Source organism: Oncorhynchus gorbuscha, linkage group LG10 (assembly GCF_021184085.1).
Source record: "Oncorhynchus gorbuscha isolate QuinsamMale2020 ecotype Even-year linkage group LG10, OgorEven_v1.0, whole genome shotgun sequence".
NCBI lineage: Eukaryota > Metazoa > Chordata > Actinopteri > Salmoniformes > Salmonidae > Oncorhynchus > Oncorhynchus gorbuscha.
In genome coordinates, this window is record NC_060182.1 from 15454771 (window position 1) to 15472822 (window position 18052).

Sequence of the window (18052 nt, forward strand, 5' to 3'; positions counted from 1 at the left end):
AACCATATTGCACATAGTTTGCACACTTGATTAATGCTATGATTCACACGTGTGGATATTTTAAAAGCCTTTCATTTTCAATTTGGCAAAGAGCAAAAATGCTGACTACTGGTATTAAGGTAATTTTTCAGGAGCCTTTGTCTTTAAACTGTACCACTCAGAGGAGGGTATGTGATGTTGATGTCTCTTATAGAGATATTTGAATGTAGATCCGTGTCTTTACACAAGTATCTCTCCTGGGCCTAGTTTGTGTCATCAAAGTAGTGTAGTGGAAAGTGGCCCTAATTCTATTTCCTTGAGCTGCAGGGTGGTGTAGCCTATAAACACAGAGAGAGAGAGCCGGTCTGTCCAACCTCAGGTTTCCTATCCTTTCAGTAATCTGCTAGAGCACGCCCTCCTAAAACGTGTTCTGCAACTCCAGTAAAGAGACAACACCACTTCCCCTTCAGGAAGCACAGTCTCAGGTAAATGCTAAACCAGATACCTATTTCTGTTTTTTTTATGGGGTGTTGTAGGCTACATGTAAATATACCTACATGTTACGTTTTCAACGAGATCTGTGTTTGTTCACCGACTGTAAGATTCCAACAGTTTGATTGCAGGTGAGTCCTGCCGTCTCAAGTTGAGACCATATTGTATTTTAGGATCAACAACTGTGGGCTACCACATCTCATTGTGTGACCTGTAGGCTTACCTTCAGTGGTGACCATGTGACCATTTCCTATCGTTATGTCACTGATTTTACATATCACCGAAGATCATCTATTATATTGACAAGATAACTGAGTGACCACTTTTATTTAACAATGGAAATACACGTCCTCAAAGATGGAAGGCAGGTAGGAGAAGGCGAGATCAGGTGGGACCATTCTAGCCAATGAGAGGGCAGATAAGCATGGTAACGATTGGCACAACTCTGATATAAAGTAGTATTTTTCAAAGTTGCCAAAATGCCATGTGCGTCAATTTAGGGTATATCAGTACATTTGTAACAAATAAGCCTCATATATCAATTGAGCAATTACATTTTTGTTGACCAAATTTAACACTCAATAACCACGTTCCATCCAGTTTTTATGTGAGTAAAAAAAGATATATTGTAGCCTATTAAAAAAAAATGAAACAGGAAGTTACCGTACAATGTTATAATTGCAGACAGCTCATTTGTTCGTTCGACATGTGGGAGATCTTTGGTAAAATTAATTATGTGAGAAAGGATGGTGGAAACGCCATTAGGCTCAGATATGGATATAATAACTATCATGTAAAGCTGGGGCGCAACTTTCTCTGGGGACAGTTCTGAAATGGCATTTCTGACCCCCCCAGTTTTATAATTGGAATGTGATACAAAACGATGCAACGGTGTGCTTTAGGTCCGCTCTGATACCTCGGAGCGGTGGGGTTGGCTGTTTAGAGTGTTTATCCTGCTGGATACATTTTAAAATAATAATAATAATAAATTATGCCCCCCAACCCCACTTCTTAAACGCAAGTTGCGATTTGCGCCTCTGATCACGTAAACTTGGAAACCCACCATGACATAGTTTGTGGTCCACTCACTAAGACTCGTCACACCTTGCCGTTTATTAGGCTACATATGAAATAAATATGATAAACTTCACATGGTGGTGAAAGTGCACGGTGATGAGCTTGATGCTCCTTTCCCAAAAATATCGAGGGTCTTAATCTGGTGACATGTTTATTATTGATGTTTGACAATTACAGATATTCTTGCTCTTATCCATAGTAATCTCATCATGTAGACTAGCCTACCTGCAGAGCCTACAGTATCTGCAAGGTGCTAACTCGAAAATGTGTCGCCAATTCAAATCACAATTTATTTGATTGGACGGAAACCTAACTAGTGACCTCCACAAAAAAATGCCTCACTCCATAGTCTTATTTTCGTGAACAGATTTTAGGCGAAGTAACCCCATCTCGCTTCTTCCTCTCTGATAGCACATATTGGGTGTAATGATTAGTCCAAACAGTTGCAACGTTTTGCAACAAAAATGAGAGTTTCTATTGGACGAATTCAGGTAGTTCCCGCCCCGTTTCGTTCGCTTCCGTTTAAAAAAACGTTTAGGAAACGTTTTGCAACCTAACGTTTGTATAACGTTTTTATATTGACTGCGTAATGAATACGCCCCTGCTCTCTATCTGGAGATGGCTACAGGAAAGCCCTAATGTTCTTCCTTCCTTCCTTTATAAATTCTACAAGAACGTCCTATCGGAATTGGTTGATGCTTGAATACAGTTGTCTGTCTCAAATGGTAAGAATTTCACAATTTTGTTTTACTGCAAAGAATATTCCGTCGCAAAGGGGGGGCAACCTTAGCGATGCGTCAATTTATGGAAGCCAGCGGTGTAGGCTGTAGCCTATGTAGGTTGCATCTCGAAGAGTAGGCTGGAAAATCAACAAGGAGATAACAACAACCCTCTCAGGGAGCAGCTGACGCGATCAATTCTGACACATTTGATCTAATAACCACATTACGCGGGTTTTGTGGTTGTAGGCCTAGGTAGATATTTGCCGCATATAGCTGATGTGTTTCACGACCACTTTCACGGTGGAAGCATAGACTATTGGTAGCCTAATATTCATAGGGGGCTATGTATTTGGCCTACTGTTTTAATACTCAATCTATTAAGTTATGCATGTAGTGTTGGCTTTATTTTCAACTATGAATGATATTCGATGCGTTTGATCTTTCCACAGGTCATACGAATGGAATCGGATAGGCTATGAATAATTGCCGCATCACCTCCTAGACCTAGAGGGAGCCAAACAACAATGTTACGGATCAAGTGCAACATTGTTACAACGGACCAATAACAAGTGTATTCTTGCAGACCAATAGCATAACTAATTGCAACATTTTAACACACCAGGTTAAGGCTACATGGCTACCTCGTGTGAAGTCAAAAGGCAAAACTGAAGACAATTCATCCTGAAGTCTGCTAAACAACATCATCAGTGGATGCTGTAAGTTAACAAGAGAGAAGAGCTCAGGTTGTGCTGACTCCTCTATTCATTAGTTGTCTTAACTGAACCATCGCCATGTATAACCCTGCCAACGATGCCGTGGCTGGGTACTCCAGCGGCACCATGACGGAGAAAGACCCGAGCCTGGAGACGACCCTGGGAAGTGCCTACTCACCGGTGGACTACATGAGCATTACCAGCTTCCCCCGGTTACCCGAGGATGACGTGGTTTCCGGGGAAAACACTCTCAAATCACGAAAAGATGATGACAACTTCCTTAGCGAGCAAGACACAGGTAAGAGACCGGTGGATACATAGCAGACAACAAGGTGGTGATTAACCAAACCATCCGTTATAAGGTCTAGATAACACTGTCATAGCAGTGACATCTCCTTTACCTTCCTTGTCTGCCAGACAGTCATGTATGATGTTCAATATGTTGTTGTACTCAGAGCCATATACAGTATTTAGATATAAAGATATGGGTCTGGTTGTACTTATTCTGGCAACTGCTGCCTGCCTATTTCCCTTCATGCCCATTAAACACTTCCTGAATTGCATTGACCTCTGACCCCAATGTTCTAGACCCAGACCTGTTTCTGAAGTCAGCCCGTCTACAGCGTCTCCCGTCCTCCGCCTCTGACCTGGCCAGCCATGACATCACACCCCTGCGGGAGACCACCAGAGACCCCTTAGCCGAGGGCTGTGCCTGCCAGAGAGATGGCCTCACTGTCATCATCACAGCCTGCCTCACCTTTGCCACAGGAGTCACTATTGCTCTCATCATGCAGATCTACTTCGGAGACCCACAGGTGTGTGTGTGGGTGTGTGTGTCTGTCTTCCGCCCATCTTCCTCTCTTTACCCTCGACCCATCTCTCTGTCTCTCCATCCTGTCCCATCCTCTCTCCACCCTCATTCCCTCCCCCAATCTAAGTGTATTCCCTCTCCTCTTCCCTGTGTGTCAGATCTTTAACCAGGGGGCGGTGGTGACTGACGTGGCCCAGTGTACATCTCTGGGCTTCGAGGCCCTGGAGAAGCAAGGCTCCAGTGTGGATGCTGCCATCGCTGCTGCTCTCTGCCTGGGCATCATACACCCACACACCTCCGGCATCGGCGGGTGAGTCTTCACACATCACACCAGCAGGTCATCACCAGCAATAGATAGTCAATAGGATTAGTAGGTGGATCCTAATCAAAGTGTGAGTTATGTCCCCCTAGATCTGCAAGAAGAGGATGTGCTTATTGCTTTTGAACAACACGGCTCTTTGTTATTTGCAGTGGAGGCGTGATGCTAGTGCATGACATCCGTAGGAACGAGAGCAGGGTCATAGACTTCAGTGAGACAGCGCCCTCTGCCATCCTGGAGGACATGTTACAGACCAACCTGGAGCTCAAGGTAAGAGTCTCATCATAACCTCAGGCCATGCTTGAGAGCATCAAAACCAGAATGTACCATGGGTAAATTGTGACTGACATGTCTGATCTACAAAAAATATTGCGTCGTTACTTATGATGCAAGGTGATTTGTAGATCAGTCAGTCGGCAGTGGCCGGCAATCTTTATGATGCTCTCGAACACGGCCTTAGTCTACAGCTAAAGGTCAAGTGTTGTGTCAGCCTGGAGTTCTGGTATTTGTAGTCACGGGAAATGTTCACTATCTCTGTTCCAGCCTGGCCTGATGGTTGGAGTTCCGGGCATGCTCAGTGGTATGCACCAGGCCCACCAGCTTTACGGAAGGTAAAGCTTTTTATCACTGATGAAGTCACTTTGTCTTAGAGCATTGAAGCTCACTAGCCCCAGTTAAATTCCACAAGGTTTATTAGGCTCTGGATGTCTGCTTGCTCCAGTTTAGTGCACACAGACAGTCCCGAGCCTTTGATTGGGTTAATCAGGAGTAGAGTGTTATTCTCTGCATCAGCCTTGAACAAGGGGACTCTTAGTCCATCTCCTGTACAGTGGAGCTATAATTACTCCAGTGATACATGGTCATTATCGTGGCTCAGTTGGAGCAGTGGGGTGCAGTGTTGAACAAAGCTGTGGGTTTGATTACAATGTTGTCTACATACACTAAATATAGCTACGCACAAATGTTGTATCTTAATTTGATCACTCTTTTTTTGCTGATCATTTTTGTACACAGCAGGAAATGCAAACTTATAGTGTATTTGAGTCTTAAAAACGCTTCTAAAGTTTGTGATTTCCATTTTGAAATTTCAGAGTTGATTTGTCCTAGCGAAAAATTAATCACCCGCTACAGAAATGTCCATTTAATTATCATTCACATAATAATTCACATTTCTTGTTGCTGTAGAATAATTTTTCTGCTGTAGCAAAATGGATCAAATTAAGATCCTACCTCTGTAAGTGGCTTTGGATACAAATGTCTGTTAAACCATATTTGATTACAGATTTAGGACATAAAATGTAATGATAACACAATCCAAACGGATATTTTTGCATTTTTTCACAGAATGCCTTGGAAGGATGTAGTCTCCATGGCAGCAGATGTGGCCAGAAGTGGTTTCAATGTTACACATGACCTGGGTAAGCATGAGGAATTGATATTATGCTAAACATATGCATCGGTGCTCCTTAGATCAGTGTCTAGGGGCAACTTCATCCTACTCTGGATCCCCCCTTCTCTCTAGCTGAGGCCCTGGCCAAGGTCAAGGACAAGAATGTGTCGGAGGCTTTCCGTGCCCTGTTTCTCCCCAATGGTCAGCCTCCCCTCTCCGGCCTGTTCTCCCGACGACCCGACCTGGCCGCCATCTTGGACGCTGTGGCAGCCAATGGGATTGCAGAGTTCTACAGTGGAAACCTGACCCAGGAAATGGCAGCCGCAGTAAGCAGCTCCTCCGTCTCCCAGCCATCAGCCTCTGGCATTGTATAAGCACTCATAAATACTGTATTGGCTCCACTTTAAAATATATGCTCTGGGTAGACGTAGCACTTAGGGACATCTCTAGGATCAGCTTACCTTCTCTAAATCCTAACCTTAACCATTAGGAGGGGTAAGCGTAACACTGTCCCTGGATCAGTGTATCAGGGGTAACTTCATCCTGCTCCAAAAGATACGGCTTCTCGTGAAGTCTCTTGGTTATTCCTTATTCATAGCGATCTAGTCAGCTTTATTCCATCAGCACAACTCTTGCCAGAATGGAAAGGTATTATCATGTGTTTCATGTATTTAAGTGATAAGGCCCAAGGGGGTGGGGTGTATGGCCAATATACCACGTCTAAGGGCTGTTCTTAAGCACGATGCAACGCGGAGTACCTGAAAACAGCCATTAGCCACGGTATTTTGGCCATATACCTCAAACCCCTGATGTGCCTTATTGCTATTATAAGGTGATTACCAACATAATTAGAGCAGTACAAATAAATGAGAGCAGTAAAAATACACGTTTTGTCATACCCTTGGTATACGGTCTGATATACCACATCTGTCAGACAATCATCATTCAAGTCTTGAAACACCCAGTTTATAATCAGGTTTTTAATCATGTATTTTCTAACAGGTGCAAGCCAGAGGAGGAGTTCTCTCTGAGGAGGACTTTGGGAATTACACCACTGTCCTACAGCAGCCAGCTGAGAGTTTCTATCAGGGTAAATATAAGGTTCCCTTTGAACAAATATCTTTTCACGATTATATTGTGATGATGCATCCTCGCTCCCAATTCTTGCCAGATGTGATATTTGAACCTGCAACCTTGCGGCTAAATGCATCCATTTCTCTGTTGTTGATGTTGTGTAGGGCACCATGTGATGGCAGCCCCAGCCCCCAGTGCAGGAGCAGCTCTGATCACAGCTCTGAACATTCTGGAAGGCTACAACATCACCAGCCAGGTCCCGCGCAACAGCACCTACCACTGGATTGCTGAGGTACTTTGCCCGATTTCATTTACATGACTGATGAAAATACTTGGTTGTCAACCTGATCATTGAGTTCATCCGTAATAGTTGTTGATTACTACATGCATCCTATAGTAAATGTTAACCCTGTATACTGTGGTGTCTACAGCATGTACAGTCGTGGCCAAAAGTTTTGAGAATGATACAAATATTAATATTCACAAAGTCTGCTGCCTCAGTTTGTATAATGGCCATTTGCATATACTCCAGAATGTGATGAAGAGTGATCAGATGAATTGCAAAGTCCCTCTTTGCCATGCAAATGAACTGAATCCCCCCCAAAAAAATCCACTGCATTTCAGCCCTGCCACAAACAGACCAGCTGACATCATGTCAGTGATTCTCTCGTTAACACAGGTGTGAGTGTTGACGAGGACAAGGCTGGAGATCACTCTGTCATGATGATTGAGTTCGAATAACAGACAGGAAGCTTTAAAAGGAGGGTGGTGCTTGGAATCATTGTTCTTCCTCTGTCGATCATGGTTACCTGCAAGGAAACACGTGCCGTCATCATTGTTTTGCACAAAAAGGGCTTCACAGGCAAGGATATTGCTGCCAGTAAGATTGCACCTAAATCGGATCATCAAGAACTTCAAGGAGAGTGGTTCAATTGTTGTGAAGAAGGCTTCAGGGTGCCCAAGAAAGTCCAGCAAGCGCCAGGACCATCTCCTAAAGTTGATTCAGCTGCGGGATCGGGGCACCACCACTACAGAGCTTGCTCAGGAATGGCAGCAGGCAGGTGTGAGTGCATCTGCACGCACCGTGAGGCGAAGACTTTTGGAGGATGGCCTGGTGTCAAGAAGGGCAGCAAAGAAGCCACTTCTCTCCAGGAAAAACATCAGGGACAGACTGATATTCTGCAAAAGGTACAGGGATTGGACTGCTGAGGACTGGGGTAAAGTCATTTTCTCTGATGAATCCCCTTTCCGATTGTTTGGGGCATCCGTAAAAAAGCTTGTCTCTGGAGAAGACAAGGTAAGTGCTACCATCAGTCCTGTGTCACCATCAGTCCTGTGTCATACCAACAGTAAAGCATCCTGAGGCTATTCATGTGTGGGGTTGCTTCTCGGCCAAGGGAGTGGGCTCACTCACAATTTTGCCTAAGAACACAGCCATGAATAAAGAATGGCACCAACACATCCTCCGAGAGCAACTTCTCCCAACCATCCATGCCTTTTCCAGCATGATGGAACACCTTGCCGCAAGGCAAAAGTGATAACTAAGTAGCTCGGGGAACAAAACATAGATATTTTGGGTCCATGGCCAGGAAACTCCCCAGACCTTAATCCCATTGAGAACTTGTGGTCAATCCTCAAGAGGCGGGTGGACAAACAAAAACCCACAAATTCTGACCAACTCCAAGCATTGATTATGCAAGAATGGGCTGCCATCAGTCAGGATGTGGCCCTGAAGTTAATTGACAGCATGGCAGGGCGGATTGCAGAGGTCTTGAAAGAGAAGGGTCAACACTGCAAATATTGACTCTTTGCATCAACTTCATGTAATTGTCAATAAAAGCCTTTGACATTTATGAAATGCTTGTAATTATACTTCAGTATTCCATAGTAACATCTGACAAAAATATCTAAAGACACTAAAGCAGCAAACTGTGGAAATTAATATTTGTGTCATTCTCAAAACTTTTGGCCACAACTGTACTGCATCTGTAAAGCATGGCTACTTCTGTCATTGTCACTTACCAATGTCTCTGTCCAGTCTCTGAAGATTGCTGTGGCCCTGGCCAGTGGGCTGGGAGACCCCATGTATGACTCTTCCATCTCAGACATGGTCACACAGATGCTCAGGTAGGTTCTTCTTGATCAACACAATACATCATCAGACACTTTGATCAAACAAAATAAGATGATTGAGACATGAATCAGTGTGAAGCGTGAACATCAGACCTGTGCGATGTTTTGAACCATCATAAAGCTGGCTAACCTGTTGATTCCTTGACCCCCTGTCGTGATACCTGTGGTCCTCCAGTAAGTCCCAGGCAGTGCTGCTCCGCCAGATGATCAATGATTCCCAGGCATTCCCCCCGGGTCACTACACGCCCTCATACGCCCTGGAGGAGGGCGCCGTGGCCAGTCAGGTCATGGTTATGGGGCCTGACGACTTCATTGTCTCCGTCATGAGGTATACCAAGAAACATGCTAGCAGATACCATAGACTTCCAGTCATTGCGTCAATGCTAGTTAGCGTTGGCTCACAAAACTACCTCTAACTTCCTTCATACTGCACACAGAGACGTAAACATCATATCCATGAGTTCATCTGATTTAGGGGAAGTAGATAAAGGGCTTCATCTGACTCAGGATCAGTAGATAAAGGGCTTCATCTGACTCTGGGTCAGTAGATAAAGGGCTTCATTGCCAAAATACCAAAGTATCCCTTTAACCTCAGACATTATTAATCAAAAATGTTTGTTCCTATCTATTGAGTTAATAATCCTGGACTTTGAAGGTTTGTTCAATGGAGTGAAGTACTTAAGTAAAAATAAAAGTACCTCTTAAATAAAAATAAAAGTACCTCTTAAGTAAAAATAAGTACCTCTTAAGTAAAAATAAAATTAAAGTACCTCTTAAGTTGTTTTTTGGGGGTATCTGTACTTTACTTTACTATTTATATTTTTGATTACTTTTACTCCACGACATTCCTAAAGACAATAATGTACTTTTTTACTACTACATTTTCCCTGACTTCCAAAAGTCCTGCTAAGCATTCCAAATGTAAATAGTACATGTCTAATGACGTCCCTGGTCATCCCTACTGCCTCTGATCTGGCAGACTCACTTAACAGTGAACATCCCTACTGCATCTGATCTGGCAGACTCACTTAACAGAGAACATCCCTACTGCATCTGATCTGGCAGACTCACTTAACAGAGAACATCCCTACTGCATCTGATCTGGCAGACTCACTTAACAGAGAACATCCCTGGTCATCCCTACTGCCTCTGATCTGGCAGACTCACTTAACAGAGAACATCCCTGGTCATCCCTACTGCCTCTGATCTGGCAGACTCACTTAACAGAGAACATCCCTACTGCATCTGATCTGGCAGACTCACTTAACAGAGAACATCCCTACTGCATCTGATCTGGCAGACTCACTTAACAGAGAACATCCCTGGTCATCCCTACTGCCTCTGATCTGGCAGACTCACTTAACAGAGAACATCCCTACTGCATCTGATCTGGCAGACTCACTTAACAGAGAACATCCCTACTGCATCTGATCTGGCAGACTCACTTAACAGAGAACATCCCTGGTCATCCCTACTGCCTCTGATCTGGCAGACTCACTTAACAGAGAACATCCCTACTGCCTCTGATCTGGCAGACTCACTAAACAGAGAACATCCCTACTGCCTCTGATCTGGCAGACTCACTTAACAGAGAACATCCCTGGTCATCCCTACTGCCTCTGATCTGGCAGACTCTGGCAGAGAACATCCCTGGTCATCCCTACTGCCTCTGATCTGGCAAACAGAAAACATACCTGGTCATCCCTACTGCCTCTGATCTGGCAGACTCACTAAACAGAGAACATCCCTACTGCCTCTGATCTGGCAGACTCACTTAACAGAGAACATCCCTGGTCATCCCTACTGCCTCTGATCTGGCAGACTCACTAAACAGAGAACATCCCTGGTCATCCCTACTGCCTCTGATCTGGCAGACTCACTTAACAGAGAACATCCCTGGTCATCCCTACTGCCTCTGATCTGGCAGACTCACTAAACAGAGAACATCCCTGGTCATCCCTACTGCCTCTGATCTGGCAGACTCACTAAACAGAGAACATCCCTACTGCCTCTGATCTGGCAGACTCACTAAACAGAGAACATCCCTGGTCATCCCTACTGCCTCTGATCTGGCAGACTCACTCAACAGAGAACATCCCTGGTCATTCCTACTGCCTCTGATCTGGCAGACTCACTTAACAGAGAACATCCCTGGTCATCCCTACTGCCTCTGATCTGGCAGACTCACTAAACAGAGAACATCCCTGGTCATCCCTACTGCCTCTGATCTGGCAGACTCACTTAACAGAGAACATCCCTGGTCATCCCTACTGCCTCTGATCTGGCAGACTCACTAAACAGAGAACATACCTGGTCATCCCTACTGCCTCTGATCTGGCAGACTCACTAAACAGAGAACATCACTACTGCCTCTGATCTGGCAGACTCACTTAACAGAGAACATCCCTGGTCATCCCTACTGCCTCTGATCTGGCAGACTCACTAAACAGAGAACATCCCTACTGCCTCTGATCTGGCAGACTCACTAAACAGAGAACATCCCTGGTCATTCCTACTGCCTCTGATCTGGCAGACTCACTAAACAGAGAACATCCCCGGTCATCCCTACTGCCTCTGATCTGGCAGACTCACTAAACAGAGAACATCCCTGGTCATCCCTACTGCCTCTGACCTGGCAGACTCACTAAACAGAGAACATCCCCGGTCATCCCTACTGCCTCTGATCTGGCAGACTCACTAAACCGAGAACATCCCTACTGCCTCTGATCTGGCAGACTCACTTAACAGAGAACATCCCTGGTCATCCCTACTGCCTCTGATCTGGCAGACTCACTAAACAGAGAACATCCCTGGTCATCCCTACTGCCTCTGATCTGGCAGACTCACTTAACAGAGAACATCTCTGGTCATCCCTACTGCCTCTGATCTGGCAGACTCACTTAAGACAAATGCTTAGTTTGTAAATGATGTCTGAGTGTTAGTGTCCCCCTGGCGGTCTGTAAATGGTTTGCTAAATATAAAGAATTTGAGATGATTTATACTTTTACTTTTGATACTTAAGTATATTTTAGTGATTACATGTACTTGTAATACTTAAATACATTTAAAACCAGATACTTTTACTCAAGTAGTATTTTACTGTGTGACTTTCACTTTTACTTGAGTCATTTTCTATTAAGGTATCTTTACTTTTACTCAAGTATGAGAATTGGGTACTTTTTCCACCCTTGGGTTTGAGTCAAGTTGCTTATGTGTAACTCGGGTTAGGATTCGGTCCAATATCAGCCAAATAGTCATGATTGTATTCAGATGCTGTGTGCTTTGTTCAGAAAAAGAGGACTGTGTAATATGTTTGATCTATTACTGTAAATGTTATTGCAGTTGTTGACTATACATATTTGATGATTGTAAGACGGTTGGTGTTCTCTGCAATCTCCCTTTAGCTCCTTGAACCGTCCGTTTGGCAGTAGGATAGTGACACCGTCTGGGATCCTGTTGAACAGCCAGATCCTGGACTTCTCATGGTCCAACAAGACCCAAACCTCTCAGCCTCCGAACCCGGTACCACTGCCTGTCATATAATGGACTGGTTTTTATCTTTGACTTGGATTTAATCAATCAATGCCAGGGTTTCCCAAACTCGGTCCTGCCCCCCTCATGATGGGTTGATTATGTCAATCAGCTGTGTAGTGCTAGGGCAAAAACCAAAACGTGCTCTCAGGCCAGGACTGAGTTTGGGAAACCTTGATCTAAACCACCAGTTAATGGGAATATGAATAACCCTCTCTCTGCTGTCTGTCTGCAGCATAATGTCATCCAGCCTGGTAAGAGGCCCCTGTCCTTCCTGGTGCCCACGGCAGTGAGGCCTCGCCTGGGTTTGTGTGGCACCTATGTGGCCCTGGGATCCTCCAACGGGGACCGGGCCCTCAGTGGCATCACCCAGGTGTTGATGAATGTCCTGTCCTCTCGTAAAAACCTGAGTGATAGTTTGGCGTATGGTAGACTTCACCCACAGTTGCAACCCGACACTCTCTTGGTGGACTGTGAGTATGGCCTTCGGAAATAGTTTCTAACTTTGTCTCTGTTTCATCCACAAATAATCACATATCCATTCATATACTGTATGTCTAAACACTAAACTTGTTTTTCATCTTTATTCCTTCCCTCACTTCTTTCCCTCTTTCAGCTGAGTTCCTGGAGGAGGATGTGGAAGTGCTGCAGTTCAAAGGTCACCAGGTGCAGAGGGTAGACGTCCTCTCATTGGTGGAGGGCACCAGGAGGACCAATGACCTCATCATCGGGGTGAAGGACCCGCGTAGTGCAGACGCCTCGGCCCTCACCATGTCCATGAACATGCCCTAGCCTTCCTTTATGACAGGGTTGGGTGAGTGACAGGGAGAGGGTGTAGGGGTGAGGGATCCAAAAGGGACGCAGAGGGTTTTGAGGAGTATGAAGGACAAATGTCTATATATGAGGCCAGTATTTTGGAGGAAAATGATGCTCGAAAGGGCTGATATTCCACCAAAGGGCTGATATTCCCAAAGGGACTGATACAAACAGAATTATTATGGACAGGTATGAAGGAGGGATACGAAGGGATATTAAGAAGAGGAGTAGAGGTGCAGGAAATGGAGGGGCGTGGAGCAGTCTTTGGGTGTCCTGGAGAAATGTGTATTGAGTCTTTGAAACGTGTTATACCCTCCTACTCACATGGGGTGTAGCATGCTGTGTGTTTTCGGTTGTCTTTTGCCAGGCACATTTCACTGTAAATCCACTGGGATAGGACTATGCTCACACATACTTGAGATGACGGAAACTTAAATGGCTCCTTCCACCACACACACACACACACACACACACACACACAATAACTACATACGCACGCATTCATTCCTTTGCACACATAACACACACAGATGGCATGCTTACGTCTACATTCTCCTCAGTGGCCCATTTAACTTAGCTGAGCATCCCCCCCTGCCTGTTGTTATACTTCCACTCGTTCAAAATGCCGGCGAATGCCAGTGCATATAAAATCAGATGGGTTTGATCTGCTCAGTTCCATTATCTTCCCTTGTGAACACTCAGGAGTTGGCTAGTCACATACTGACACACCTTGATTTATGCTTAGACCACCTGTTTACTGTGTGTGCATTTGTATGGGCAGTGAGTCAGTGACTGAGTCAGTGACTGTCCTTAATCGGATTCTTGTGGCTTGAGTTTAAAGGTGTAGTAGCTTGTAGATATCTAACCTGTTACGAACAATCACTAGGTTACTAGATGCCATTTTGTAAAGAATAGAGATCATATTCTTATCTCAAAAAAGAGTGGATACCGCACACTACTCTTCACGTGAATGTCGTCCGTCCTCACTTCAATATTGAATGTTATTTATTGCTAGTACTAATGGGTTTAAATAATGTAGTATTATTTTAGGTGTTCTGGGGTAATGACTGGAAAGGGAGTAGTTTAAAAGCTTATTGCAAATTTTTTTTTTTAGAAAGGATATTTTTAGAATGAATGGTCAGAGTGACCAGGTTATGAACAATTGCTCGTACAATGGTTTTGTCTATTTATATTAGCATATTTTGCTTATACTTTGTCATTTGCACAGATGTTTTTTCTCTTGAGACAACACTTGCGCTATCTGATTTACTTTTTAATATATTGAATGATTATTGTATTTTATTGAAACGGTAGACATTAGTCTTTGTGCCCATATTGCTGTGTCAATGGGCTATTTATTATAGCACGTATGAAAAGACTCTCCCTTTGTATTCCAAAATGCTACCACAGGCCAATTCTTCTCCCTAGCCTCAGTTGATTAACTGACCATTGTGCTAATACCTCAATAGATGTGGCTGTTTTCAATCTAATTTCAAAATGCCAATAACCATGATATATTATATTATTATTATTATAGTCATTGATGCCATTATGAAGCATTAAATAAAAAGCATATTTTATTTTCTCTTTTGTTGAGCAATGACTGGCCTATACATGGGCTCTGTTTTCTGTGATGCTGTTTGCCTTCTCCTTTGTCTTAAATTTTAACGTCCACTTGTTTGCACAGTAACAAGGTTGTTTGTATACGCTACGCATGATGTACTTTGTATTGAAAAGTAAGAATTGACACTGGAAGAAACACTGTATAGGAGGGCCCAGTTCTGGAATAAATATGTTTACACAGAAATGTCTATATAAGGATGGAGTTACTGTTACTATGTTTTTTAAATGAATTATATTTTTAGACATACTGAACTGTCATTAAATGTATTATCAAAATATAAAATATAAAGGTAATCAAATGGGTGTATCAATATCACATTTAAACATGTGGTTCAAATTATTTAAAATTTCGAACAAATGTGAGAAGTCATAAACTAGGAACCCAGTGAAAATCTTTTAAGTTCAGGATTTATTTGTCATATGCACAAGTACAGTGAAATGCTTAACTTGCAAGCCCTACACAAGTGTAGAATTCAATATAAAAAAGTATGATAAGGGAGCTGAGCTGTACGCAACAATTTCAATGATTTTACTGAGTTACAGTTCATATAAGGAAATACATCAATTTAAATAAATGTTTTAAGCACAAATCTATGGATTTAACATGACTGGGCAGGGGCACAGCCATGGGTGGGCCTGGGAGGGAATAGGGCCTCCAACTTGTGAGCCAAGCCCAGCCAATCAGAATGAGTCTTTCCACACTAAAAGGCTTCATTACAGACATAAATATTCCTCTGTTTCCTTAGCTGTCCGGGTGGCAGGTCTCAGACAATCCTGCAGATAAAGAAGCCTGATGTGGAGGTCCTGAGCTGGCGTGGTTACACGTGATCTGCCGTTGTGAGGCCGGTTGAACGTGCTGCCAAATTCTCTGAAACGACGGAGGCGGCTTATGGTAGAGAAATTAACATTAAAATATCTGGCAACAGCTCTGGTGGACATTCTTGCAGTCAGCATGCCAATGTCATGCTCCTTCAAATCTTATCTTGGCAAAGGAGAAACGCTCACTAACAGGGATGTCAACACACAGATTTTTGTGCATATGGAACATTTCTGTGATCTTTTATTTCAGCTCATAAAACATAGGACCAACACTTTACATGCTGCATTTATATTTTTGTTCAGTATACATGACCGGTCAAAAGTTTTAGAACACCTACTCATTCAAAGGTTTTCATTTAATTTTTTACTATTTTCTACTTTGTAGAATAATAGTGATGACATCAACTATGAAATAACACATGGAATGTACTAACCAAAAAAGTGTGTCAAGATGTGTATGAAGGCGGAGTCAGGTGCAGGAGAGAAGAGTATGATTAAATAAAGTGCACTTTATTGTAGTTTCAAACCGGGAGCACAACAAAACAAACGCACTAAAAAAAAATGGAACAATAAAGTAAAGCGCTAAACGAACATCACTAGACATGAAAACAATTACACACAAAACATGATGGGAAACAGAGGGTTAAATACAAGTAGATTGATTGGGGAAATGAAAACCAGGTGTGTATGAAAACAAGACAAGACAAATGGATATACTAAAAATGGAGCGGCGATGGCTAGAAAGCCGGTGACGCCGACCGCCGAACCCCGCCCGAACAAGGAGAGGAACCGACTTTGGCGGAAATCGTGACAAAGTGTTAAACAAATAAATATATATTTGAGATTCTTCAAAATAGCCACCCTTTGCCTTGATGACAGCTTTGCACACTCTTGGCATTCTCTCAACCAGCTTCACCTGGAATGCTAATCCAAAAAGTCTTGAAGGAGTTCCCACATATGCTGAGAACTTGTTGGCTGCTTTTCCTTCACTCTGTGTTCCGAACTCATCCCAAACCATCTCAATTTGGTTGAGGTCGGGGGATTGTGGACACCAGGTCATCTGATGCAGCACTCCATCACTCTCCTTCTTGGTCAAATAGCCCTTACACAGCCTGGAGGTGTGTTGGGTCATTGTCCTGTTGAAAAACAAATGATCGTCCCACTAAGCCCAAACCAGATTGGATGGTGTTTTGCTGCAGAATCCTGTGGTAGCCATGCTGGTTAAGTGTACCTTGAATTCTAAAAAAATCACAGACAGTGTCACCAGCAAAGCACCATCACACATCCTCCTCCATACTTTACGGTGGGAACCACACATGCAGAGATCATCTGTTCACCCACACCGCATCTCACAAAGACACGGGATTGGAACCAAAAATCTCTAATTTGGACACCAGACCAAAGGACAGATTTGCACCAGTCTAATGTCCATTGCTTGTGTTTCTTGGCCCAAGCAAGTCTCTTATTATTATTTGTGTCCTTTAGTAGTTTCTTTGCAGCAATTTGACCATGAAGGCCTGATTCACACAGTCTCCTCTGAACAGTTGATGTTGAGTTGTGTCTGTTTCTTGAACTCTGTGAAGCATTTATTTGGGCTGCAATTTCTGAAGCTGGTAACTCTAATAAACGTATCCTCTGCAGCAGAGGTAACTCTGGGTCTTCCATTCCTGTGGCAGTCCTCATGAGAGCCAGTTTCATCATAGCGCTTGATGGTTTTTGCGACTGCGCTTGAAGAAACAAAGTTCTTGACATTTTCCGGATTGACTGACCTTCGTGTCTTAAAGTAATGATGGACTGTCGTTTCTCTTTGCTTGTTTGAGCTGTTCTTGCAATAATATGAACTTGGTCTATCTTCTGTATACCACCCCTACCTTGTCACAACTCAACTGATTGGCTCAAATGCATTAAGAAGGAAAGAAATTCCACAAATGTACTTTTAACAAGGCACACCTGTTAATTGAAATGCATTCCAGGTGACTAACTCATGAAACTGGTTGAGAGATTGCCAAGAGTGTGCAAGGCTGTCATCAAGGCAAATGGTGGCTACTTTGAAGAATCTCAGATAGAAAATATATTTTGATTTGTTTAACACTTTTTTGTGTTACTACATGATTCCATATGTGTTAGTTCATAGTTTTGATGTCTTCACTATTATTCTACAATGTAGAGAATAGTAAAAATAAAGAAAATGGAATGAGTAGGTGTGTCCAAACCTTTGACTGGTACTGTACATGTATGGAGGAATTACAAGAAAGTGACTGGTAGCAGGATTAATTAATAATGATAATAATAAACAGTTTGGCAGCAACATAAGTGGTGGGTGATTATGTAAGTGTGTGGGTCTTATAGTGTGAGTGTGCAAGTGTCAGTGTAGGTGCAAGTGTCAGTGTAGGCGTGATAGATGGATATACATGTCAACATGGCTTAAACTGGTAGCAGGAATATATAAATACTTATGGTAATGTACTAATGGTAATATGTACATATAAACAGGAGTAATAGTGACCAGTAGCAGGAGAAATACTGTAGATGTATACTAATTGTAATGGCAAT

The 18052-nt window shown here is 43.2% G+C and overlaps 1 protein-coding gene across 4 annotated transcripts; it reads left to right on the forward strand.

Annotated features, from left to right (window-relative positions):
- Positions 1-343: 343 nt before the first annotated feature.
- LOC124045593 (glutathione hydrolase 7) lies at positions 344-14868 on the forward strand. 4 transcript variants are annotated; one of them, XM_046364989.1, is made up of 15 exons: positions 344-464; positions 2720-3281; positions 3572-3798; positions 3953-4104; positions 4266-4383; positions 4657-4724; positions 5458-5531; positions 5636-5829; positions 6506-6593; positions 6742-6869; positions 8616-8704; positions 8886-9038; positions 12115-12232; positions 12477-12714; positions 12858-14868. In XM_046364989.1, the coding sequence occupies exons 2-15, from the start codon at positions 3062-3064 to the stop codon at positions 13031-13033; spliced, it is 2043 nt and encodes a 680-aa protein (XP_046220945.1). In that variant the 5' UTR covers positions 344-464; positions 2720-3061; the 3' UTR covers positions 13034-14868. The 4 variants fall into 4 exon arrangements, with proteins under 4 accessions (XP_046220945.1, XP_046220946.1, XP_046220944.1 ...); XM_046364990.1 differs by lacking the exon at positions 344-464 and adding an exon at positions 465-602; XM_046364988.1 differs by lacking the exon at positions 344-464 and adding an exon at positions 2108-2273.
- The last annotated feature ends 3184 nt before the right edge of the window (positions 14869-18052 follow it).

Coding starts and splice junctions, on each gene's coding strand:
- LOC124045593 (XM_046364989.1), top strand. CDS start 3,062: ATGTATAACCCTGCCAACGATGCCGTGGCTGGGTACTCCAGCGGCACC. Junction 4,725..5,457: donor GCCCACCAGCTTTACGGAAG/GTAAAGCTTTTT, acceptor ATTTTTTCACAG/AATGCCTTGGAAGGATGTAG. Junction 12,233..12,476: donor CCTCTCAGCCTCCGAACCCG/GTACCACTGCCT, acceptor GTCTGTCTGCAG/CATAATGTCATCCAGCCTGG.